Raw genomic sequence first — 26741 nt, 5'->3', positions numbered from 1 at the left:
TCAAACTACTTAAAATATTGAAACTAATAATATGAAGACAGGGAGATCCCTGGGTGGCTCAGCAGTTTAGTGCCTGCCTTTGGCACAGGGCATGATCCTGAAGTCCAGAGATCGAGTCCCAAATTAGGCTCCCTTCATGGAGACTGCTTCTCCCTCTGCCTGTGTCTCTGCCTCCCCATCCCCCTCTCTCTGTGTCTCTCATGAATAAATTAAAAAAATAGTTTTTTAAAAATATGAAGACAGCCACTACTTTCACAGCACCATGTAAAGATTTAAAACGTAAGCAACTAAAAATAAGGACACAAAAATGTGAAAAATCGGTTCTCTTGGAGTTAACACTTTTATACCTCTTTATACTTCTCCATAGTTCAATAGATTTTCGCAAATATTCATCACTGTTAGGATTTTAATGTGATTTTTAGGAATGTAAGTACAAAAAGATTAAGAATAAGAGTCCAACAATTATCAAGCCCAAAGAACACACTGATGTTAATTAAAATAGTAGTTGTTAAAATTCAATTGCTTTCTGGATGTTTTGTTTAGTTTTCTATATGACTTTTTAAATGTGTACTTTTAATGGATATGCAGTTAGCAATTAATACAAAAAACTAGGGGCACCTGGGTGATGCAATTGGTTAAACAATGGACTCTTGGTTTCAGTTCAGGTCATTATCATGGGATCAAGCCTCACAACTGGCTCTGCGTGGAGTCCGCTTGGGATTCTCTGGCCCTCTCTCCCCCATGCATACTTGTCTGTCTGTCTGCCTCTCTCTCAAATAAATAACACTTAAAAAAGCATACAAGAAACTAAAATAAAACCAGTAAGTTACAATATACATCTTCACCATGTAATAGTTATGTAGAGCAATCTTAATCTTCTGAGCCTTATCTTTATTTAGGCCTAAACTCAATGCAGATAATACAAAAAGAATACTTAAAAAAAATATCTTCACAGCTAACCTTCAGTAAATGCTTACTATGTCCTAGGCAATGCATTAAGTGATTAACACATGTTAATTCAATTAAACTGTACAACTATATGAAAATACCTTCTAAGTCTGGGATTTTATACAAGCTAATAAGTTAGTCTGTTACTGTTTCATAGATGCTGGCAGAAGACAAAGACTCCTGAATCAAAGAAAAAGGACTTGATTACTCACAGCACAGCAAGCAGCACAAGCATGAGAATATTGATGTCTGTTCCTGGGGGCCACACTGTGGGCCCGAATGAATGGCTGTATCACACTGAACTGTGAACAAAGAGCATAGGGAACCCACTGCTTTTATAACAAGCAGTTAAATATGCCTGCTCTTTGTCCCAGAGGGAGACTTTTGCCTCACTCTTCAAGGCTTCCCACCGGGAACACAACCCTGAGAAATGGCCCAGATAAGAACAGTCAAGGCCTTACATTCTTGGCATGCACAAGGTACGTCAAGTGCAAGAGACCCATGAAGGAGTATCTCCCAACAGTAGCTACTATTAACATCTCCATGTTACAGATAAGTAAACAAGGTAAGAGATTAAGGAACTTTGTCAAGAATACCATTAGTAGAGGGGCTCCTGGTTGGCTCAGTCAGTAGAGCATTCAACGCTTGATCTCAGAGTTGTAAGTTTGAGCCCCACACTGAGTATAGAGATTACATATAAATAAAATTTTAAAAAGAATACAATAAGTAGAGGAGCCCAGATTCCAACACAGGCAATCTGGCTCCAGAGCTTCAACTGCTAAACCACTACTTAGTTGAAGTGTGTGAAGAGTGTGAGTTGAAGTGAACAAATTAAAATAATTGTAGAACTGTAAACAAGAGGACCTTCAGGAAGAAACAATTCTGAAAACAATGTTAGTATGTGGAAGACAAACCACAGAAAACACACAGAAAAATCGAAAAACAGTGGAAGTGATAAAGAAAGATGTACAACATGCATACTTACTACTACCTGACAAAAAAATAGAATGGAAAAATATTCAAAGATTCTAAAGAAGAAAACATTCTTGAAACAAAGGCAGGACCAAACCTGTGCATTTATTTTGTTTTAAAGATTTATTTATTTATTTATTTATTCATTCATTCATTCATTCATTCATGAGACACACACACAGAGAGAGAGGCAGAGACATAGGCAGAGGGAGAAGCAGGCTCCCCATGGGGAGTCCGATATGGGACTCCATATGGGGACTTCAAGATTACTCCCTGAGCCTAAGGCAGAAGCTCAACTGCTGAGCCACCCAGGCATCCCCAAACCTGTGGACTTAATCTGCAGATCAAAGCAGCAGAGAAAATTAGCTGCCCACCTGTCCCAGCCCTTCACAGAAGCAGCAGACAAAAAGTAAAGCAGATGGAGGATCTCTACAGTGTGATTTATAAGTGTGACCTATGTGATGGATGTCACAGTTGCCTTCTTTGACATCCATTCTATGCCCCTGCCCTTGAAGCCCTCATTTTTGCTCCCCTTCCTATCTCTAGGAGTGAGCTCTGACTATTATACTAGGATTCTACACACTGCCTTACTTTCTAAACAGACTGGGTGAGAGATAGACATATGATCGAAATAAACTGGTCCTAGAATTATTTAGCTGATACACATACATGCTCTCTCTGCTTTGATATGGACAAGAAATGATGTAGCACCCATGACTTCAGGCAACCATCTTCCATCAAGGAGAGCCAGCCACAGAATGAAGCTGACAGATGGACGGGAAGAGGGAAGGGGAGAGGGAAGGGGAGAGGGAAGGGAAGAGGGAAGGGAAGAGAAGAGGGAAGGGAGGAAAGGGAAGAAAGAGAGGAAAGGGAGGAAAAGGAAGAAAAGAAAGAGAGAAACAAAGAGGGAATCCCTGGATGGCTCAGCAGTTGAGTGCCTGCCTTCGGCCCAGGGTGTGATCCTGGAGTCTGGGGATTGAGCCCCACATCAGGCTCCCTGCATGGAGCCTGCTTCTCCCTCTGCCTGTGCCTCTGCCTCTCTGTGTCGCTCATGAATAAATAAATAAATAAGAAAGAAAGAAAGAAAGAAAGAAGAAAGAAAGAAAGAAAGAAAGAAGAAAGAAAGAAAGAAAGAAAGAAAGAAAGAAAACAAACAAAAACACAAAGAAGAAAGGAAAAGAAAAAGGCAGAGAGATGCAATGAACCAGGCACTTCGTGATAAGAGCAAGCGTAATTTAGGCCAACTTAAACCCATCTCATCTCTGAATATGACAGTGTATGACCCATAGATTTCCTTCTTTCTTGTAGTTTTAATTATTTTAAGTGATTTTAATAACAATATACTGATTAAATATCATAAATGGATATCAAGTTTCATATACCATGCAAAGGGACAAAAGCAGCTATATTCTACTCACTGCCGATAAAAATTAACATAAGCCATATATTAGTATTCAAAGAAAACTCCAGAGAACACCTATTTCCACTAACAGGGGATTAGGTAATTTGGAACAACTCTCTCACTGAAGACAAATAAGTTGAGAAAAATACTTTAAAATATACAAGTCTTAAAAGCAATAACAACAAAAAACCCTAATAAGGTAGTGAAGAATTACCAGATGAAACTCATGGAGAGAAGCAGTGAGTAAGGTGAGCATGGCACACAGGGCTGCATTTCCCATGGGGGTGTCAGCCCTCAGAGACAACTGACAGACTGCACTTTTGACTTTAACAGACTTGTGGATGGTCCTGGAAGTCTATGATCATCAGGCAATGTGTACTCAAGAACGGCAGGAGCCCCAAAGGACCAGACATTAAGTGTGAGACAGAACCAGAAATAAACCACTGCTTGCAAGGATTGCTGCACAGCTTTGTGTCACATGCTTAGAACAAAAAATATAGCCACGGAAACAAACTGAAGTGATCTTAGATCACTGAGTGCCTTTAACATACTCGAGGGGGGAAAAATCAGAGAAAAACTATCTTTGGAAGAAAAAAAACATCAATTTACTTTTATACATAATCTATCAAATACATTGTCCAGATAATCAGTTATCAGAGGAGACAACACAACATGAGCAATGAGCAGAAACCATGAAAACAGAGCAAGAGGGCTCCAGACATTAGAAGAGTCAAACAAAAACTCTGAGCCAATTGTATTTCTATGTTGAAAGTAATAAAACCAGGCATTAAAATCTTCAGGAGGGAACTAGAAATCATAAAAAAATAATGCTGCAATTTGAAAAATAGTAAAAAAATTTTAAAATACAATAAATGGACTCAATTCGTATGTTTAACAGCAGATCAGACAATGCCAAAAGGGGACAGGTAAACTGGAATCTCTTATCTAGAATGATCTAAAATAAAGAACAAAAAAAAAAAAAAAAAAACCCACACACAAAAAAAGAATAAAATAAAATAAAATAAAATAAAATAAAATAAAATAAAGAACAGAGGGACAACTAAAAAATACAAAAAGGAAGGTAAATGGCAACAAACAGTGATACAGTCTAATGAGCACTTAACTAGAAGAAAGAAAGAATGGGGTAAAAGCAGTACTGGAATATGTAACAGCTGAGAATCTTCCAAAATCAACAAAGATTTCAAGAAATTTCAAATTCCAAAATATACAAAGTGTATAAAACCAATATAATATAATAAAATTAGAAATCAGTAACTAAAATAAGGAGAAAATCCATAAAAATACTTGGAAATTTCATAAACATTCTCAAACAACTCATAAGTCAAAAAGAAGATCAAAACTACAATTGAAAACCATTTAGAAAATAAGGAAGAATAAAAATAATTAATGTCCAAACCTAGGGAAAACACTAGAAATCATGTTTAAAAATACACCAGCTTAATCCCTATATTTTGTTTAGCAGGTAATGAAAATTAAGTAAACATTTACTCCATACGTTAGAAAGGATATCCACAAAAACTCCCACACCTAACCTGATAGAAATATGTGAAATTCAGCAGAAATGCAGAGTGCAAGGCAAACATACAAAAAAAATCATATTTTCTATATTAGCAATGTACAAGTACAAAGGCATTTTTAAATGTATCATTTATAATAGCTCCTCCTAAAATGAAATAATTAGTATAACTCTAAGAAAACATGAAGAGGAGATACCTGGGTGGCTCAGCAGTTGAGCAGCTGCCTTTGGCTCAAGGCATGATCCAGGGTTCCCAGATCAAGTCCACACTGGGCTCCCTGCAGGGAGCCTACCTCTCCCTTTGCCTGTGTCTCTGCCTCTCTCTGTCTCTCATGAATAATAAGAAAAGAAAGAAAACATGAAGAGGATCTATATTTATTTTTTTTAAGATTTTATATATTTATTCATGAGAGACACAGAAAGAGAGAGGCAGACACACAGGCAGAGGGAAAAAGCAGGCTCCATGCAGGGAGCCCGACGTGGGACTTGATCCCGGGTCTCCATGATCAGGCCCTGGGCTGAAGGCAGGCACTAAATCGCTGAGCCACCCAGGCTGCCCAGAGGATCTATATTTAAAAATTACAAAACACCAATGAAAGAAATCACAGAAGCCCCAAATAGAGAGATACGGCCAAGTTCATTTCTAGTTTTTTTTAATACTTTTTAAGAAATCTCTATACCCAACATGGGGCTCGAATCCACAACCCCAAGATCAAGAGTTGTGTTCTCCACTGACTGAACCAACCAGGTGCCCCTAATTTCATTTATATGGCATTCTCAAGGAGGAAAAACATCAGTGGATGCCAGGGCTTGCAGGAGGAGGGCAAGGTAAGACTTTAAAGAGACAGCACAGGGGTGCCTGGGTGCACAGTCAATTAATGTCTGACTCCTGGTTTCAGATCAGGTCATGAACTCAGGGTCATGAAATCATGCCCCATGTTGGGCTCTACACTCAAAATGGAGTCTGCTTAAAACTCTCTAATACAAATCAAAACCATAATGAGATACCACCTCTATTCAGTCGGAATGGCTAAAAATTAACAAGTCAAAAACAACAGATGTTGATGAGGATGTGGAGAAAGGGGAACCCTCTTACACTGTTAGTGGGAATGCAAGCTGGTACAGCCACTCTGGAAAAACAGTATGGAAATTCCTCAAAAAGTAGAAAACAGAGCTACCCTATGACCCAGCAATTGTACTACTGGGTCTTTACCCCAAAGACACAAATGTAGTGATCTGAAGAGGCACCTGCATCCTGATGTTTACAACAGCAATGTCCACAATAGCCAAACTATGGAAAGAGCCCAGATGTCCACTGACAGATGAATGGACAAAGAAAATGTGGGGTGTGTGTGTGTGTGTGTGTATATATATACACACAGCCATGAAAAAAAAAATGGAATCTTGCCATTTGCAAATGACATGGATAGAACTAGAGAGTATTATGCTAAGTGAAATAAGTCAATGAGAGAAAGACAATTACATGATCTCACTCATATGGAGAATTTAAGAAACAATACAGAAGATCATAGGGGAAGAGAAGAAAAAATGACACAAAATCAGACAGGGAGACAAACCATAAGAAACAAACTAAGGGTCACTGGAGAGGAGAGAGGTGGGGGGATGGGGTAACTGGGTGATGGTTATTAAGGAGGGCACATGATATAATGAACACCGGGTGTTATATAAGACTGATGAATCACTGACCTCTACCACTGAAACCAATAATACGTTATGTTAATTAATTGAATTTTTAAAAATTAAAGTAAAAAAATCTTTCTCCCCTGTCCCTTCCCCCATCCTCGCTCTCTAATAAATAAATAAATCTTAAACATAAAAATATAAACAAAAATAAAATAGAGATAGCACAACAGAGTTTTAGACGTAATAAAGAAAAAAAGCAAAACAGGGACGCCTCGGTGGCTCAGTGGTTGAGCATCTGGTTTCAGCTCAGAGTGTGGTTCTGGAGTCCTGGGATCGAGTCCCACATTGGGCTCCCCTCAAGGAGCCTGCTTCTCTATTTCTCTGCCTCTCTCTCTCTCTGTCTCTCATGAAGAAACAAAATCTTTAAGGAAAAAAAAAGCCAAACAAAAACTGCTCAGGGTTTTGTTTTTTTTTTTTTTTAAGATTTTACTTATTTAGTTATGGGGGGGGGGGGCAGAGACACAGGCAGAGGGAGAAGCAGGCTCCATGCAGGGAGCCCGACTTGGAACTCGATCCCGGGACTCCAGGATCAGGCCCTAGGCCAAAGGCGGCACTAAACCGCTGAGCCACCCGGGCTGCCCTGCTAAGGGCTTTTAAATAAGCTTTGCTTCCAAATCTACTAGACTTGTTCAGAAATAAAAATTAAATATCACGTCTAGATTTACAGGTAAAATGCAATATCTACTAAAAATCTCTCCCCATTGAAGTACAGTACAAACACTTCTGGTTATGTAAACGCTCTAGAGAAACAGGCTTAGTGAAATCTAATGACAAAGGCAGAATTTCTGAAAGGAGGAGGTAGAGTGGGTATTCACAGAAAGAAGAGGGGATTCTTAGAGAAAGACCTGGGAAAAGGAGGGAAGGGACTGGTCTATACAAAGTGAAAGCCAAGACACAAGCATGCACTCAGTTTGAAATCTGTTCTTCATTTGTGAGAAATAAGGCCCCCTGGGCAAGCCTCAAGTCTAGTATGAAGTAAGAGGTCTGGATAAAATTGCTGATACTGTAGTCTGAAGGTGTCACTTAACATAATTAAAATATGGAAGAAGGAATCGAGTGTATGATCACTGACCCTTAGATTCTTCAGAATGGAACTGATGTATCAGAGATAATTTGAGAAAAGTTCCCTCCAATCAAACTTTGAAGTCTGTATAGTCTAGAGAGACTAACAAATCAAGTCAAATTTCTAATAAACAATGTAAATAAAATTGGGCAGACTTACAATGGTATCTACCAGGCACTGGTGATGAGGAGAGATTGGCCAAAAGACACAAAGTTGCAGTTATATAGGATAAATAAGTCTAGAGATCCAACATACCAACATGACTACAGTTAATATACTTAGCTGAATACTAGAAATTTACTGAGAGTAGATTGCAAATCAAAAGAAAGTAGGAGAAATTATATTAATTTCAGACACAGCAGACTTCACAGCAAGTAAAATTATCAGGGACAAAGAGCATCATTACCTAATGATAAAGAGGTCAATTCTCCATGAAGACATAATAATGCTTTACACATATGCACCTAACAACAGTGTCAAAATACATGAAGCAAAAATGATAGAATTACAGAGACAAATATATGAATCCACTATTACATATAGGGATGTTAACACCCATCTATCAAAAATATAGATCTAGCAAGCAATCACTAAAGACATGGTTGAACCCAACACCATCATCAACCAACTGGATATAATGCACATCAATAGACTACTTCATCCAACAATAGCAGAATACGCATTCTTTTCCAGATCACATAGAACATTCACCAGACCACATTCTGGGCCATAAAACAAATTTAAAATAATAGAAATCATACAAAAATAAAAAATAAAATAGAAATCATACAATATCTGGCCTTAGACCACAACAGAATTAAACTAGAAATCAGTAATTGAAAGATAGTTAGAAAATTCCAAAAATATTTGGAGGTTAGACAACACATTTCTTAAATCTTTTTAAATTTTATTTATTTATTAAGGAGGCTCCATGCCCAATGAGCAGTTTGAATTCACAACCCCAAGATCAAGAGTCACATATTCTACCAACTGAGCCAGCCAGGCACCCTCTAAACAACACTTTTCTGTCTTTTTTTTTTTTTTTTACAACACTTCTAAATAACACATGGCTCAACTAAGAAATTTCAAGAGAAATTCTTAAATATTTTGAACTAAGTGATAATAAAAACACAACCTATCAAAATTTGTGAGATACAGCAAAAGCAGTGGTTTGAGAGTGATTTATTCCATTGAATGTATATATTAGAAGAGAAGATCTAAAGTCAATCAAACTAGAAAAAGAAAGCCTAATTAAACCCAAAGTAAGCAGAACAAAAGAAATAATAAAAATTAAAACAGAAATCAATGAAATTTAAAACAAGAAATCAATGGAGAAAAATAATGAAACTAAAGTTGCTTCTTTGAAAAGATCTATAAAATCAATAAGCCTCTATCCAGGCTTACTGAAAGAAAAAAAGGGAGAGAATACAAATTATTAATATCAGAAATTAAAGAAGGGACGTCATTACAGGTCTTATGGACATTAAAAAGATGATAAAGGAATACAATTAACAATTCTATGCCCACAAATTTGATAACCTAGACAAACTTCTTTGAAAGACACAATTTGAAGGGGTTCCTGGCTGGCACAATTGGTTAAGGGTCCAACTCTTGATTTCAGCTCAGGTCAAGATCTCTTTGTGAGATCAAGCTTGCATTGGGAGCTGTACTGAACATGGAGCGTGTTTGAGTTTCTTTCTCTCCCCCTTCTGCCCCTCGCCCTACTCACACTCACTTTCTCTCAAAAAACAAAAAAATTTTTTTAAGATTTTATTTATTTATTCATGAAAGACACGGCGGGGGGTGGGGGGAGGCAGAGACACAGGCAGAGGGAGAAGCAGGCTCCATGCAGGAGTCTGATGTGGGACTTGATCTTGGGACTCCAGGATCACGCCCCCAGCCAAAGGCAGATGTTCAACTGCTGAGCCACCCAAGGACCCCCCCCCCAATTTTTTTTTTCTTTAGATTTTATTTATTTATTCATGAGACACAGAGAGAGAGGCAGAGACACCGGCAGAGGGAGAAGCAGGCTTCATGCAGGGACCCCGACGTGGGACTCGATCCTGGGTTTCCAAGATTATGCCCCGGGCTGAAGGCGGCGCTAAACCACTGAGCCACCCAGCTGCCCCAAAAATTTTTAATTAAAAAAAAAAAAAGAAAAAAAAAAAAAAAAAAAGAGAGAGACACACTTTGCCAACACACCACAAAAAGATACAATCTGAATACACCTATACCTGGTAAGAAGTTGAATCAATAATTAATAACCCTCTAAAACAGAAAGCACCAAGCCCAGATGGCATCATTGGTAAATTCTAACAAACACTTAAGGAAGATATTACACTATTTCTTAACAATCTCTTCTGGAAGACAGAAGCAGAGGGAATACTTCCTAACTCACTCTATGAGAACAGCATTACCCTAATGCCAAACAACAAAGACATTACAAGATAACAAAACAACAAAAACTACAAACCAGGATATCTCTCATGAACATAAATGCAAAAATCCTCAACAAATTATTAGCAAAATGAATCCAAAAATGTATAAAAAGAATTACAACACAACCAAATAGGATTTATCCCAAGTATGCAAGACTTGCTCAACATCTGATATTTAATGTTAATTAACATTGCACTGATGGGCTAAAGAAGAAAAGTCACGTAATCATATCATAGATGCAAAAAAAAATATGGACAAAATCCAACACCCATTCATAGAATAAAAACTATTCTCCATAAACTTGAATTTCTTTAACTTAATAAAGAATATCTGCAAGAGGGACACCTGGGTGGTTCAGTGATTGAGCATCTGCCTTCAGCTCAGGTTGTGATCCCAGGGTCTTGGTACTAAATCCCACCATCAGGCTTCCCATGGAGAGCCTGCTTCTTCTTCTGCCTATGTCTCTGCCTCCCTCTGTGTCTCTCTCATGAATAAATAAATAAAATCATAAGAAAAAAAGAAAAAAGAGTAACTACAAAAAAACCCTACAGCCTATATATTTAATGGTGAGAAACTAGAAGCTTTCCCTCTAAGATCAGAAATAAGACAAGGATGTCACCCTCTCGGGCAGCCCGGGTGGCTCAGTGGATTAGTGCCACTTTCAGCCCAGGGTGTAATCCTGGAGATCTGGGATAGAGTCCCATGTTGGGCTCCCTGCATGGAGCCTTGCTTCTCCCTCTGCCTGTGTCTCTGCCCCCTCTCTCTGCATCTTTCACAAATAAACAAAATCTTTAAATTAAAAAAAAAAAAAAAAAAAGAATGTCACCCTCTCATCACCACTCCTTTTCAACTTTGTAAAAAGAAGTTCTTCCAGCTATTGTAATAAGACCAGAAGAGGAAATAAAAGGTATACTGATTGAGAAGGAAGAACCAAAACTTTCCCTGTTCACAGATGTCATGCAGAAAATCCAAAAGGATATACAAAATCCAAAAAAATATACAAAAACAAAAACAAAACAACTCCTGGAACAAACAGGCAATTACAGCAAGTTTGCAAGATACAAGGTTAATATATACAACGGTAATTATTTTCCTATATACCAGCAATGAACAAGTAGAATTTGAATTTTTTTAAATTCCATTTACATTAGCATTTCCCCAAAATCAAACATTGCGTATAAATCTAACAACATATACATAAGATCTATATGATAAAAACTAAAAAATTCCAATAAAGGAAATCAAAGAATAATAAATGAAGATATATTTCATTTTCATGGATTGGAAGGCTCAATATTGCCAAGGCATTTGTTCTTCCCAATTTTATCTATAGATTCAATGCAATTCTAATCAAAATCCCACAAGTTTTTTTGTGGATATCAACAAACTGATTCTAAAATTTTTATGGAGAAACAAAACACGCAGGCTAGTCAACAAAATATTGAATGAGAAATAGTTGGAGAACTGACTTCAACACTTATTATACAGCTACAGTAATCAAGTCTGTATCATTATGGGACACCTGGGTGGCTCAGTCAGTTAAACGGCTGACTTTAGCTCAGGTCATGATCTCAGGGTCCTGGGATAGAGCCCCATGTCAGGCTACACACTCAGCAAGGAGTCTGCTTGTCCCTCTCCCTCCCACGCTCTGCCCCCCTCCCCCTGGCCCCAGTTGTGCTCTCACTTGCCCTCTCTCTCTCAAATAAATAAGTAAAATCTTTCCCCCAAAAAAGGCTATCATTTTGATAAAAGAAGAAATAGGTCAACAGTATGGTATAGAGAAGCCAGAACCAGGGCAGCCCAGGTGGCTCAGCTGTTTAGCGCCAACTTCAGCCCAGGGTTTGATCCTGGAGACCCAAGATAGAGCTCCACATCGGGCTCCCTGTATGGACCTTGCTTCTCCTCTGCCTGTGTCTCTGTCTCTTTGTCTCTCTCTCTATCTCTCTCATAAATATTAAAAAAAAAAAAAATTAAAGAGAAAAAAAAAAAAAAAGAAGAAGCCAGAACCAGACTAAAATAAATACTTAACGGGTCAATGAAACAAGACACAAAAACAAACAGTAGAGAAAAAAATTATTTTTGAACAAGTGATGCTGGAACTAAAACACCCAAAAATCAATCTAGACACACACCATACATCCTTCACAGAAGCTAACAAAATAAATGTGAAATGCAAAACTACAAAATTCTTAGAATATAGGAGAAAATCTAGAGGACCTTGGTCTCAGCAATGACTCTTTAGATACAACACCAAAGTCATGATACATAAAAGAAACAGTTGACAAACTGGCCTGCATTAAAATTAAAAATTTCTACTCTGCTTAAAATATTATTAACAGAATAAAAACATAAACCAAAGACTGGGAGAAAATATTTGTAAAAGACACATCTGGTAAAAGACTGTTATCCAAAATATACAAAGAACCTCTTAAAACTCAGTAACAAGAAAACTAACGACATGATTTAAAAATGGGTTAATAGTGGAATCCCTGGGGGGCGCAGGGGTTTGGCGCCTTCCTTTGGCCCAGGGCATGATCCTGGAGACCCGGGATCGAATCCCCCGTCGGGCTCCCAGTGCATGGAGCCTGCTTCTCCTCCCTCTGCCTGTGTCTCTGCCTCTCTCTCTCTCTCTCTGTGACTATCATAAATAAATTAAAATAAAATAAAATGCTTTAAAAAATATATAAATAAATAAAAATAAAAATGGGTTAATAGAAAAAAATAAAAATAAAAAATAAAAATGGGTTAATAGGTGCCTGGGTGGCTCAGTTGGTTAAGTGTCTGCCTTCGGCTCTGGTCATGATCCCATGGTCCTGGGATCAAGCCCCACATCAGGTTCCCTACTCAGTGGGAAGCCTGCTTCTGCCTCTTCCTTTGCTGCTCCCCTCATATGCTATTTCTCTCTCTCTCTCATAAATAAATAAAATCTTTTCTTTAAAGGAGCTAATAAATATATAACAGACACCTCAGCAAAGATATTTTTTATAGCAAATAATCATACAATAAGGTGTTCCATGTGATATATTATCAGAAAAATGTAAATTAAAATAATGATATACTACTACACACTTACAGAATGGCAAAAATCAGAAACATTAACAACACCAAATGCAGGTAAGGATGTGGAGCTAAAGGAACTCCTATCACTCACTGCCGGTAGCAATGCAAAATTATACAGCCACTTTGGAAGACAGTTTGGAACTTCCTGATAAAACTAAACTAAACATACTTTTACTTTATGATCCAGCGGTCATGCTCCTTAGTATTTTCCCAAAGGAGTTGAACTTATGGAGTTGAGAACTTATGTACACACAAAACATTCATGTGAATGTTCATGGCAGTTCTATTCAGAATTGCCAAAACTTGGCAACCAAGATATCCTTCAGCAGATGAATGGATAAACTGTGGTACATCCCAACAATGGAATATTATTTAGTGCCAAAAAACAGAGGAGTTCTCAAGTTATGAAAGTCATGGAGGAGGCACCTGGGTGGCTCAGTGGCTGAGCATCTGTCTTTGGCTCAGGTCGTGATTCCAGGGTCCTAGGATCAATTCCCACACCAGGCTCCCCACAGGAAGCCTGCTTCGCCCTCTGCCTGTGTCTCTGCCTCTCTCTGTGTGTCTCTCATGAATAAATAAATAAAATCTTTAAGGGGATCCCTGAGTGGCTCAGCGGTTTAGTGCCTGCCTTCGGCCCAGGGCATGGTCCTGGAGTTCCGGGATGGAGTCCCACATCGGGCTCCCAGCATAGAGCCTGCTTATCCCTCTGCCTGTGTCTCTGCCTCTCTCTCTCTCTCTCTCTCTCTCTCTGTGTGTGTGTGTGTGTGTGTGTGTCTCTCATTAATGAATAGATAAAATCTTTAAAAAAAAATCTTTAAAAAAAAAGTCATGGAGAAAATTTAAATGCATATTGCTAAGTGAAAGAAGTCAGTCTAAAAGAGTTATATACTGTATAACTGCAACTGTAGGACATTCTGGAAATAGCAAAACTATGGAGATGGTAAAAAGATCAGCGGTTGCCTTGGATTAAAGGGGAAGGAGGGATGAATAGGTGGAACACAGGATTTTTAGGGGAGTTGAGAATACTGTGAGATACTATAATGATGGATACATATCATCTCACACTTGTTCAAACTCATAGAATATACAATACCAAGAGTGAACCAAAATGTAAACTATAGCCTTAGGGTGACAATGATGTGTCAGTTCAGTTTCATCGATTACAACAAATATACCATGCTGTGAGGTATGTTGACAATGGGAAAAGCTATGCATATGTAAGGGCAGAAGGCATACAGGAAATATGTGTGCCTTCCACTCAATTTTGCTGTCAACCTATAGCTGCTCTAAACACTAAAGTCTATTTTTTAAAAATTATACTAGAGGTAACCAAAAGTACTGACGTGAACAAGTACTTATAGGAACATGAATACACTCTAACATCTATGCAGTAACTAATAAATCACTAAAATAGACTAACACAATTCTCATCAAAAACAATATAATATGTAAACTTAGAGCCTAGATTTTTATTTCTAATACTATTCTCCACTAAAAAGAACTAGGGAGTCCTTAGAGAATAGTCAATTTCTTATCCTGGGGCAGAGAAAATTAAAGATGTTCTTGAAAAATACTGTTGCCAAAGAGCAATGAGCTTTGAAACATTTTGAGATGATATTAAACAGTACTTAGAAGCAAACTGAAAAGGACATCCACTGGCCAAACTACCACAACTTAACCAATCAAAAGAAATTTTTAATTATAATTATTAGCTAAATCATAATTAACAATTGTAATTAACTAAAACAAGTTTGCAAAGCCCTGATTATATAAATGATTCTCAAAGTAAAGTGGAATTTCTCTTAACCAACTTGCACTTCATTCAAGTTGTTTATATATAAGAAAAAACAGACTGTTGTAACAGCCACCACTTCCAAAAAAAAAAGTCATAGGATGTTCTTACCATAAAAACATAAAAAACTGATCTGTGAAATTTCTTGTGACTTTCCCAATGGCCACTTATAGGATATTCATTCCCACCACTTACCCCACCCCACACAAATCCCCTATAATCATTTTAATAAATACTCCTCCATTACTGTAAATCATTAAATGAATACATCAAAGAACAAAATTTACAGATACAAGAGACCGTCCAATAAACCTGGGGTCTTAAGACATGCACATGTTAAAACCTTGCAGCCAACTCCAGTATGCTTTTTAAACTGACTAAAAATGTATGAAACTCTTCTTTGCTTAGGTTTATTCGTAGCCTAGTAGTTTGGGTTTTTCTATTTTAAGTTTCTTTTTTTTCTTTTCTTTTTTTTAAGATTTTATTTATTTATTCATAGAGACGGGGGGGGGGGGGGGGGTGCGGGACAGAGGCACAGGCAGAGGGAGAAGCAGGCTCCACGCAGGGAGCCTGATGTGGGACTCAATCCAGGGTCCCCAGGATCAAACCCAGGGCTGCAGGCGGCGCTAAACCGCTGTGCCACCAGGGCTGCCCCTATTTTAAGTTTCATTTATTTAAATAATCTCTGCACCTAATGTGGCACTTGAATTCATGACCCTGAGATCAAGAGTCATGCTCCTCTGACAGGGTATGCCAGGCGCCCCTGTAGCTTACTACAACTGTTCTCTATTCTTTTCTTTACCATTTTCTTTGCCCTACATTCACTAAAACAACTGGATGAAGGTCTTTCCAAGGACAAAGAGCAAAGACTAGCTCACTTGAATTTATTTAACTTTAGTAAAATAAAAAAAGCCAGAAGACAATTATCCTGCTCCTGTTAAACCTTTCAGTCTCAGCTAAGAGACATGAGAAGACAGTCCATTTGCGGGGCTTAGTGATCATCACATAAGAAAAAAATTTAACGTCAGAATTTTAATTTTGTGGTGATACTCTAAGAACAGCAGTAGCTTGGGAAATACAAAAAAGAAACTATAAGAATGCAATACCTTTTCAGTTAGTGAAAAAGTGTCTGGAAGTATTCTAGGCACTGGTGATAAATCAATAAACAAGGCAAATCCCTAACCCTCATGAAGCTTGCAGTCTGGTGTGGAAGGCACATCATAAATACATAGCACAATGTCATGTCTATTTAAATACTAGGAAGAAAAGAGAAAAACAATAGAGTAACCAGTGTTAGAAAAGTTGTTCAGAAAAGCCTGTCTGAGGAGAGAGAGCAAACGAGTGGAGACCTGAATGAATTGAGAGAATAAGCAGTAGGAATATCTAGGAACAGGGGTTCTAAACAAAGCATAAGTAAAGTGCAAAGGCCAGGGCCTGGGTGGCTCTACTTCAGAGAAGCATCTGCCTCCAGTTCAGGTCACGATCTCAGGTTTCTGGGATGGAGCCCCCACATTGGGCTCCCTGCTCAGTGGGAGTCTGCTCCTTTCTCCCCCTGTGCCCATCCCCCCACTTGGGCTTTCTCTTTCTCTCTCTCATATGAATAAATAAAATCTTTTAAAAAAGAAGGAAAGAAAAGTACAAAAGGTTTATAAAAGAATGTGGACTCTGGGAATAGCAAAAAGGGCAGTATGACTGGAGCCCAATAAGCAAGGGGGAAGAGCAGATGTTGTTGGACAGGTAGCCAAGGTCAAATTAATACAGTTTGAAGATCAGGGTACAGACTTTGGATTTTAAGTTTCACTGGAGGCCTTGGATAGTTGACAGAGGGAAATAAGACTCTTAGTTTGGTCTGAAAAGATCCCTGGCTATTATGAAGACAACAAGACTAGAATAAACAAAAGCAAGGGAACAGGTAGCTACCGCAGCAGTCCACACAAGGAGTGGTGGTGGACAGAAGTGGAAGGACATTAGCAAAGGAGATGAAAAGTGTTTGAAATAGAATATATTGTGAAGATTAAGCCCAAAAGATTTTCCAATAGGCTCCATATTTTCAGCCTGAAAAATGATGTCATTTAATGAGGCAGAAACACTAGAAGAAAAGTTTCAGGATAACAAAAAAAGAGTGCCACAGAGGACATACCAAGTTGGAGATCCTCTTTAGACAGTACGAATAGATGTTAAGAAGAAAGCTATAGATTGTGCTAAAAACAAGAAAAGAGCTGATAATATAAATTTGGGAGTCATCAGCACACAGATAATATTTAAAGCAATTAAAGATGAGCAAAAGAGAATAAAGAGACACCAGTGATGTAGGAAAAAAAATCAAGAGAATGTGGTGTGCTGAAAATCAAGTTAAAAAAAAAAAAAAAGGAAACCGTCACTACTGAAAGTGGTTAGCTGTGCGAAACAATACTGAATAGTTAAGGCCAACAAAGACTATAGCAGCTGGTTGTGGCACTATGAGATCACAGGTGATACTAACAAGAATGATTTAGAGGAGGAGGAAGGAAGTCTGACATGGAGTAGGTTCATGAGAAAGTGGCATCTTGGCAAAATAAGCAGTAGCCGTAAGTATAGACAACTCTTTCAAGGATTTTCCCTATAAAAGCGAGCAATAAAGCATACAGTTGCTGAAAAGGGATGTCTGGTCAAGAGGTGTTTGTGTTCAAGAAATGTAATACTTTAAGTTCAAATGCTAATGGAAATGATTCACTGAGACAGAAAATGTGTGATGCAGGAAACCCAGGAAAACTGAAGGTGCAAAGTCCCTAAGAGATGAAGAGACAGAAGAATCCAGGATACAAGCAGAAAAGCTGGCCTTTCATAACTAGAGTCTGTTCATCCCATGTTAACAGTAGGGAAGGTAAAATATATGGGAGGACCTCCAAGCAGGAAAGATTTGAGGGTGGGTGAATGTAGAATTTCTTTCCTGGTTGCTTGTTTTTTCTTTTATTCATTGAAATAAGCAAGATTGCCAATAACTGAAGAATGAAAAACAGAAGGAGGTGTTGGAAGTTTGAAGAGAAAAGGTGGTGAAAGAATGATCACTGATAATGGAAGAGGAAATTTCCATAAAAAAGCAGAATGAGTTGGGTGCCTGGGTGGCTCAGTAGGTGAAGTGTCTGCCTTTGGCTCAGGTCATGATCTCAAGAGTCCTGGGATGGAGCCCTGTATCCCGCTCCCTGCTCACTGGGGAGCCTGCTTCTCCTGCTCCCTCTGCTGCTTCCCTGCTTGCGTACTCTCTGTCAAATAAATTAATTAAATCTTTAAAAAAATAAAAGTAGAATGAGTATATGGGATCCCTGGGTGGCGCAGCAGTTTAGCACCTGCCTTTGGCCCAGGGTGAGATCCTGGAGACCCGGAATCGAGTCCCACGTCGGGCTCCCGGTGCATGGAGCCTGCTTCTCCCTCTGCCTGTGTCTCTGCCTCTCTCTCTCTCTCTGTGTGACTATCATAAATAAATAAAAATTTTTAAAAAAAAGTAGAATGAGTGTAGAGTAGCAATCATACCCACTTGAGATTTGAGGTCATAAATTTAAAATGAAATCAGTCAGCAAGGTTATGTTTTTTACCAGCCATTATCAGCTGCTACACAGAATTTGGATTTTGTCATAAAAACAAAACAGTAGCTCAGTGGTTGAGTGCCGTCTTCAGCCTAGGGTGTGATCCTGGAGACCTGGGATCAAGTCCCATGTCAGGCTCCCTGCATGGAGCCTGCTTCTCCCTCTGCATGTGTCTCTGCTCTCTCTCTCTCGCTCTGTGTCTCTCATGAATAAATAAATAAAATTAAAAAAAAAAAAAAACAGTGAGATCGAGTGGTAAAGGAGTCAAAGGTGAGTAAGAGAAAGACTCCAATAATGGGTCACAGACTCTGAGATAGTAGAGGAGGGTAATAACCACATCACTAAGATTACTGGATTGGAGGACTCTGTATAGTTCAAGAATTATTATGCTGCTAATATAAGGAGAAAATGAGCTGGAAAAAGAAGAGGTAGAAGTCAAGAGGGTAGAACAGTTAATGCTAAGATTCTGGAAATGAAACAGCAATCGTGGGGCAGCCCAGGTGGCCCAGCGGTTTAGCGCCACCTTCAGCCCAGGGCGTGATCCTGGAGACCAGGGATCAAGTCCCACGTCGGGCTCCCTGCATGGAGCCTGCTTCTCCCTCTGCCAGTGTCTCTGCCTCTGTGTGTGTGTGTGTTTGTGTGTGTGTGTGTGTGTGTGTGTGTGTTTCTCATGAATAAATAAATAAAATCTTAAAATAAAAAAACAGCAGTCATCATAGCAAGTGAGACAATGACATAGGCTGATCATGTATGACCACAAGAAGGACAGGCTGAGGGTGGGATGGAGAATCAGAATGTTGAGAAATCAAGGAGCCAAGAGGCCTAGGTGCTGAATAATTAACATCACAATAGGAGAAGCAGAGGAAAATAGGAAGGCAGGTGCTAAATCTTCAGAAAACAAGGGAAAGTACTCAGGAAGACTGTTGGTAAGTGCACAAAAAGGGGCCTGGGGTACAGTTTGGTAGCACTGGTTTAATTACCATGTTAAAAAATGTCATTATTGTGAAAAATGTCACTTAAAACTTCAAAAAGACCTTTCACTAGAAAGTAACAGTATATAACAGTTGGATTGAACAGTATTCAATTTAAGGAAAAGAAATCAAAAAATACCTGGTGGGGAATTTACACAAATTCAAGTTTAAAACTATGTGGCTACAAATTTGCAACAAAAGAGCAAAATATAGAATTCTGCATTCCAAGCTTCAGTCATCACTCTACCTACAGAGACTCCACTGAAAAGAGGAACGAGAACTGGAGGACGTCTGAAGGCTTTCCAAGAATTACAGCCATCTAGCAGCAACACACTGACAACTAAAAGTATTTTATGGAAAACTGTATTTCGAGGTACTGCAATTTCTAACTTTTGTCTAACAACTGTATGACATTCTGTAAGCAACAAGGGGACATTCAACTTCACAAAAAAACCTATCACTATGTCTAAACTCTATCAAACAACTGTGAAGAAAACATTGCCTGTTAGAGACCATCTCACACAGACACTGTGAATACAACATGAAACTAATAACAACATAAATAACAACATAAATCACTTAATTCTTGATTTCAGGCTCTCTCCCTCTTTTGAGCTGATCTTGAGATGATCCTCTAGCTACAATAGTGGTTTTTAATCACCTAGTCTAGTGGGTTATTTGCAAAATTCAAACACCAGGTTATACTTCTTTTTTTAAAAATTTATTTATTCATTCATTCATTCATTCATTCATTCATTCATCAGAGACACGGAAAGACAAGCAGAGACATAGGCAGAGACAGAAGCAGGCTTCTCGGAGGGAGCCTGATGTGGGACTCGCCTCTTTGACAATTTAAATTATTAACTTTATGAATTTTGGAAATTACTTTAGGAAACCCACTCTATCTTCCTTCTGCAGATACACAATACACATTAGCTTACTTAGAGCACCTGCAAGTTCAGCAGATCAGAAAGCATTAACCCAGCATTTCATAGGATTGCCTGTTAATGGGACATATTTTTTTCCCCACACACATACTAACATAATAAGCTTCAAATAAACACTAGATGGCTCATAAGCAGAAATCAACCACACACTATTGTAATAATAATAACACTATCGTAATAACAGCCTGGAATTACTGTCCCTTCCAGTTTTAATTTTGCTTTAATAAAACATTTCTCTACAGATATTAAATACTTCCCACTAAATCAAGGCTGTAGGGAAAAAAAGAGACCTCAATTTTTTCACTATATCATAACCTATCAAACTATTTCAGCAGATGAGAATTATAACTCAGTCTATAGACAAATGCTAATAGTGCAAATTGTGTACATTTTAAAAATTCTGTTAACTTTGATACCTGTTTCCACAATATTTTCTGTTTCTGTTGTCTCCAGTCCATCCATGCTGTCCTCATCTTCCACGGTAGTTTTTCCTTTACTCCGAGGCCTACACAGAAGTAAATATGTAGAGTTTAATGTTAAATTTTAAGGCTTACAATTACACTTAAAGAAGTTGAAGGTACACATAATTAAATAACTGAGGCAAATTTTACTGCATTTTTCTGTATCAAATAGTAAATACCACATTATAGAGTCATTTTTCTTTAGTAAATTTTAGGTTTTAATTTTGTCCCAGATCAATCTATTTTGTCATCATAAATCACTTAATTCTTGATTTCAGGCTCTCTCCCTCTTTTGAGCTGATCTTGAGAGGATCCTCTAGCTACAATAGTGGTTTTTAATCACCTAGTCTAGTGGGTTATTTGCAAAATTCAAACACCAGGTTATACTTCTTTTTTTAAAAATTTATTTATTCATTCATTCATTCATTCATTCATTCATTCATTCATCAGAGACACAGAAAGACAAGCAGAGACATAGGCAGAGACAGAAGCAGGCTTCTCGGAGGGAGCCTGATGTGGGACTCCATTCCCAGACCCAGGATCGCACCCTGAGCCAAAGGCAGTCATTCAACTGCTGAGCCACCCAGGCATCCCGGGGTTATACCTCTATATCTAGTGAAATTGCAGAATGATGCCCAGATGAGTATATTTTTAAGACACTTCCATACATGAAAGTGATGCATATACTTGCAAACCACTCAAAAAAAATTAAATACTGAATATACTTAATCATACATCTTACAAAGTAATACAATTGAATTTCTAAAATTAACTTCAGTAATGTCATATAAACATAAGAATCATGGTAAAGTGAGATTCTTTGACCCAATGAAATTTTTTTAAAGAATACGAAACACTAACGCCTTTAAGTTTTGGGAAATCTCAGAAATTAAGGCTAGAAAGGAGTTGAAGAAAAAAAAAAAAAGATCCCTAAACACATAAGAAAAAACACGATATTATGTATTTTAAAAACTTAGAAATTAAAGGAGAAAAAATGAGTGGGAAATATCAGAAAGGGAGACAGAACATGAGAGACTCCAAACTCTGGGAAAAGAACTAGGGGTGGTAGAAAGGGAGGTGGGCGGGGGGTGGGGGTGACTGGGTGACCGGCACTGAGGGGAGCACTTGATGGGATGAGCACTGGGTGTTATTCTATATGTTGGCAAATTGAACACGAATAAAAAATAAATTAAAAAAAACTTAGAAGTTGACAGTAATATTCAAACAATGAGAGCTTTAAATTATTTTATTACTTAAAAAGACAAACTCAGTATTTAAGTTGAAAAACACTGAGAACAGAAAATAATAAAGGATTAATATGAAAAAGTTACAAATCTATTTTAAATAGAAAAACTTTTTTTCTTTTTCTTTTTTTTTTTTAAGATTTTATTTATTTATTCATGACAGACACACACAGAGAGAGAGAGAGAGAGAGAGAGAGAGAGAGAAAGAGAAAGAGAGGCAGAGACAGAGGCAGAGGGAGAAGCAGGCTGATGGAGCCTGACGTGGGATCACGCCCTGGGCTGGCTAAACCGCTGGGCCACCAGGGCTGCCCTAGAAAAACTATTTAAATCTTTCTTTCAAAATGATAATAATCAAAACAAAAAGGAGATGTAACATAAGAAACTTTTTTTAAGAGTTTATTTATTTATTCATGAGAGACACAAAGAGAAGGCAGAAACAGAGGCAGAGGGAGAAGCAGGCTCCTCGAGGGGAGCCTGATGTGGGACTCGATCCCTGATCCCTAATCCCGAGTTCAGGCCCTGAGCCAAAGGCAGACACTCAACCACTGAGCCACTTGGCATCTCCCTAAGAAATTTTTAAAGTTGAAGCAATCTTCAAAAAAACTTAAAAAAAAAAACACTTGAACCCAAATCCTAGACTCCAAACTCTGGGAAAAGAACTAGGGGTGGTAGAAAGGGAGGTGGGCGGGGGGTGGGGGTGACTGGGTGACCGGCACTGAGGGGAGCACTTGATGGGATGAGCACTGGGTGTTATTCTATATGTTGGCAAATTGAACACGAATAAAAAATAAATTAAAAAAAACTTAGAAGTTGACAGTAATATTCAAACAATGAGAGCTTTAAATTATTTTATTACTTAAAAAGACAAACTCAGTATTTAAGTTGAAAAACACTGAGAACAGAAAATAATAAAGGATTAATATGAAAAAGTTACAAATCTATTTTAAATAGAAAAACTTTTTTTCTTTTTCTTTTTTTTTTTTTAAGATTTTATTTATTTATTCATGACAGACACACACAGAGAGAGAGAGAGAGAGAGAGAGAGAGAGAGAAAGAGAAAGAGAGGCAGAGACAGAGGCAGAGGGAGAAGCAGGCTGATGGAGCCTGACGTGGGATCACGCCCTGGGCTGGCTAAACCGCTGGGCCACCAGGGCTGCCCTAGAAAAACTATTTAAATCTTTCTTTCAAAATGATAATAATCAAAACAAAAAGGAGATGTAACATAAGAAACTTTTTTTAAGAGTTTATTTATTTATTCATGAGAGACACAAAGAGAAGGCAGAAACAGAGGCAGAGGGAGAAGCAGGCTCCTCGAGGGGAGCCTGATGTGGGACTCGATCCCTGATCCCTAATCCCGAGTTCAGGCCCTGAGCCAAAGGCAGACACTCAACCACTGAGCCACTTGGCATCTCCCTAAGAAATTTTTAAAGTTGAAGCAATCTTCAAAAAAACTTAAAAAAAAAAACACTTGAACCCAAATCCTAATATATCCAAAAACCATGGTTGAAAACAAATCTATGGAAAGAAAAAAAAAAACTAAGTAAAATACTAGTAAATATCATCAATATGCAAGCATGACTTAATATTAGAAATTAGTCAATATAACACACTAGATCAAACAGTGAAAATGGCATCATTTCAAATTTCATGAGTGAAGGGGAAACAAAACTGAATAAGTGACTACACGGACTGACTGGGGCTAAAAGAATCCAAGGTTGATTGTATTACTCGTGGAAAAATGGAGAAGGTAATTATCTTTAGTGTTTATTAAGTAGTTATGTTTAAATTTAAGAGACATCTATAAAGCAATCAAAGGGGAAAGAACAGATGGGATGAGTAAAGTTTGTCCAATCCAACAGCAGGCAAAAAGGAAAATAAAAAATACATAATACATGGAAAATAAAATAAGAAGTTAAATAAAAATACAGGTTTTCACAGTAAATGTAAGTGGCTTAAACTTGGCTGTCATTATTTAATGATAAAAAGATTAATTTCCCAGGAATTCAATAGAAGTACTCATATTGTATAAAGTAAACATTTACAGAACGAGGAATTGATAAATTCACAATTATGACAAATTTTCACATCTCACTTCTTAGAAGCTGAGATGAAATATAGTTAGTAACATTTTAAGCAATTACTTAGATAACAATAGTTAACAAGCATCATTAGACAACTCAATCAATCCTCCTGTGTCTGGCTCTGTTAAAACATGGGATACAGCATTAAACAACAAAATCTCTGCCTTCTCTAAACTACATTCTAGTGAGAAGAAATGTCCATTACTCTTTGTAACAAAAGAGACACACACAATCTGAAAGAAAAATTAAAGCAAAGAATGAGGAGTTACCACTTCAAACAAGGTATTTATAGGGCAGCCCAGGTAGCTCAGTGGTTTAGCGCTGCCTTCAGTCCAGGGTGTGATCCTGGAGACCGGGGATCAAGTCCCACATCAGGCTCCCTGCTTGGAGCCTGCTTCTCCACCTCTCTCTCTCTCTCTCTCTCTCTGTCTCTCATGAATGAATAAATAAAATCTTTTTAAAAAAAATAAAATAAACAAGATATTTACAAAATAAACTTTACAAAATAAAATTTTATACGAGTAAGGAAACATTTCAATAGAGATCTGAAGTACAAAAGGAACCAAGCCACGCAGATATCTGGGAAAGGAACACTAAAGTAGAAGGAAGAGCAAATTCAAAATTAGTAAAATAAGAGTATCTAAGTGTCGAAGGAAAAGAGAAAATACACTGTGGTGGCAACAGAGTGAGTGAGACAAACAGTGAGGAGATACGAAGCCAAAGAAAAAATTTTTTAAAGGAATCAGTTTTTTTAGAAACCTAAAGACCAATAAAAGGACTACATACAGAGAGGCCAGAAATTCTTGAAGTAATCCCAACATGACTGCTACAATGGAATTGAGAATAAGAAATTAATTCAAAATTTAATCTTTCTTTTATGATTACTCTATGATTATGAATACTCATTGTTAAAGAAACCAAAACATGTATGACTTAGCTGACTTTGTCATTTATACTTCCAAACCAGTGTTTTGCTCTATTTTATGTTTTATTCTCCACTATCCTGACCATTGCTAACTTACTGTTTTTTTGACAACTGGCTTTATTTCAAACTTGTTTTATTTATCTAAAGGTGGGAGAGTGGGGAGTGTGTGCATATGTATCAGTTGTCTGTATTCCTCAAAAAGAAATTTTTAGTTTTTGCTTTGCTTCCTTTTTTCTCTTAATTCTTCATTTTGGCACCAACAAGGAAGGCATGCTTTTTACATTCATCAATCCATCAGAATTATTCTCCTTCTGATCAATGGACCAACTTATCAACATCAAGTCATTTTTCAATTTCCCATATTTTGGGGCACCTGGGTGGCTCAGCCAGTTAAGCATCTGCCTTTCGGTCAGGGCATGATCTCAGGGTACTGGGATCCAGCCCCACGTTGGGCTCTCTGCTCAGCAGGGAGCTTGCTTCTCCTTTTCCCTATACCTGCCACTACTCTGGCTTGTGCTATGCCAAATAAATAAAATCTTTTTAAATAAATAAATGGGGATCCCTGGGTGGCGCAGCGGTTTGGCGCCTGCCTTTGGCCCAGGGCGCGATCCTGAAGACCCGGGATCGAATCCCACGTCGGGCTCCCGGTGCATGGAGCCTGCTTCTCCCTCTGCCTATGTCTCTGCCTCTCTCTCTCTCTCTCTGTATGACTATCATAAATAAATAAATAAATAATAAATAAATAAATAAATAAACAAACAAACAAACAAACAAATTTCCCATATTTCACTCATGCCTTTTTATTGCTGCTCACTGGCTTCAGATATGTGATTGTTCTGACTAATCAAATGCTGCTGAATCCATTTTTTTTTTCCGAATGCAAGAGATAATGGTCATACTTTGTCAAAAACCTGTAAAAATAGATGTATACATTTTACATTTCCATATTGCATTCAGATGTTCCAGGCTTTGACTTTTAATAGAACTTTGGAGTCTCATTACAAATGGCAACATAAAAATTATTTATCTCAATCTTTCTTTGGCTTTTCTTCTTTTCTTCTTTTGTATCTCTTAAGCCTTCCATTTTAGTTTTGATTCATTCTCCTGCAAAGAAATCTGAAGCAAAATAATACCACTAATTTAATTTGAGAAAATCTTCCACCAAAAACCCAATGTTACATATTATTATTATAAATTAAAACTAATTGAAGTTCCTAAAATAATATAGTAAACTTCTATTTAAAGCCACATGGGAGTAGGGAGGAGGTTCAAATTACCCTCCAGCCATAAACAATTAGAAAACCAGGCAAAATATAAGAAACAACCATTATTACATATTAAACAAAAGGCACGGACAGGACTATAATCCCTGGACAACAGGAAATAAACAAGGTGAGCCCTACTATCACAAAGCCTTTCTGCATGGAGTTAATTTGCAAACTGTAACACAGAAAGGGGAATTCCAATTGTACCAAAATGAGGACACAGAAATCTTTGGTTCAGGAGGCTAGAAACTGTGGGATAGAGCACACAAGGGGAGGGAGTTGTACAGGGAAATAGATCCAGATATCTGCATAAGAGTACCCTCAAGTTTTTATCTAAATACCAATCTGTATAAAAGTGGTATAAAAC

General features: G+C 37.8%; 1 protein-coding gene across 13 annotated transcripts in view; it reads right to left on the bottom strand.

Moving 5' to 3' along the window:
* The window catches only part of KMT2C (lysine methyltransferase 2C), a 284116-nt gene that overhangs the window by 177948 nt on the left and 79427 nt on the right, over window positions 1-26741 (bottom strand). For all 13 annotated transcript variants that reach the window (XM_041752737.1, XM_041752743.1, XM_041752742.1 and 10 more), the window contains exon 2: window positions 20815-20903. In XM_041752737.1, the coding sequence (XP_041608671.1) occupies window positions 20815-20903 (89 nt within the window). The remainder of the gene's footprint in view (window positions 1-20814; window positions 20904-26741) is intronic.

This window comes from Vulpes lagopus, chromosome 4, assembly GCF_018345385.1.
Source record: "Vulpes lagopus strain Blue_001 chromosome 4, ASM1834538v1, whole genome shotgun sequence".
Taxonomy (NCBI): Eukaryota; Metazoa; Chordata; class Mammalia; order Carnivora; family Canidae; genus Vulpes; species Vulpes lagopus.
This window is presented reverse-complemented; position numbering and strand designations above follow the sequence as displayed.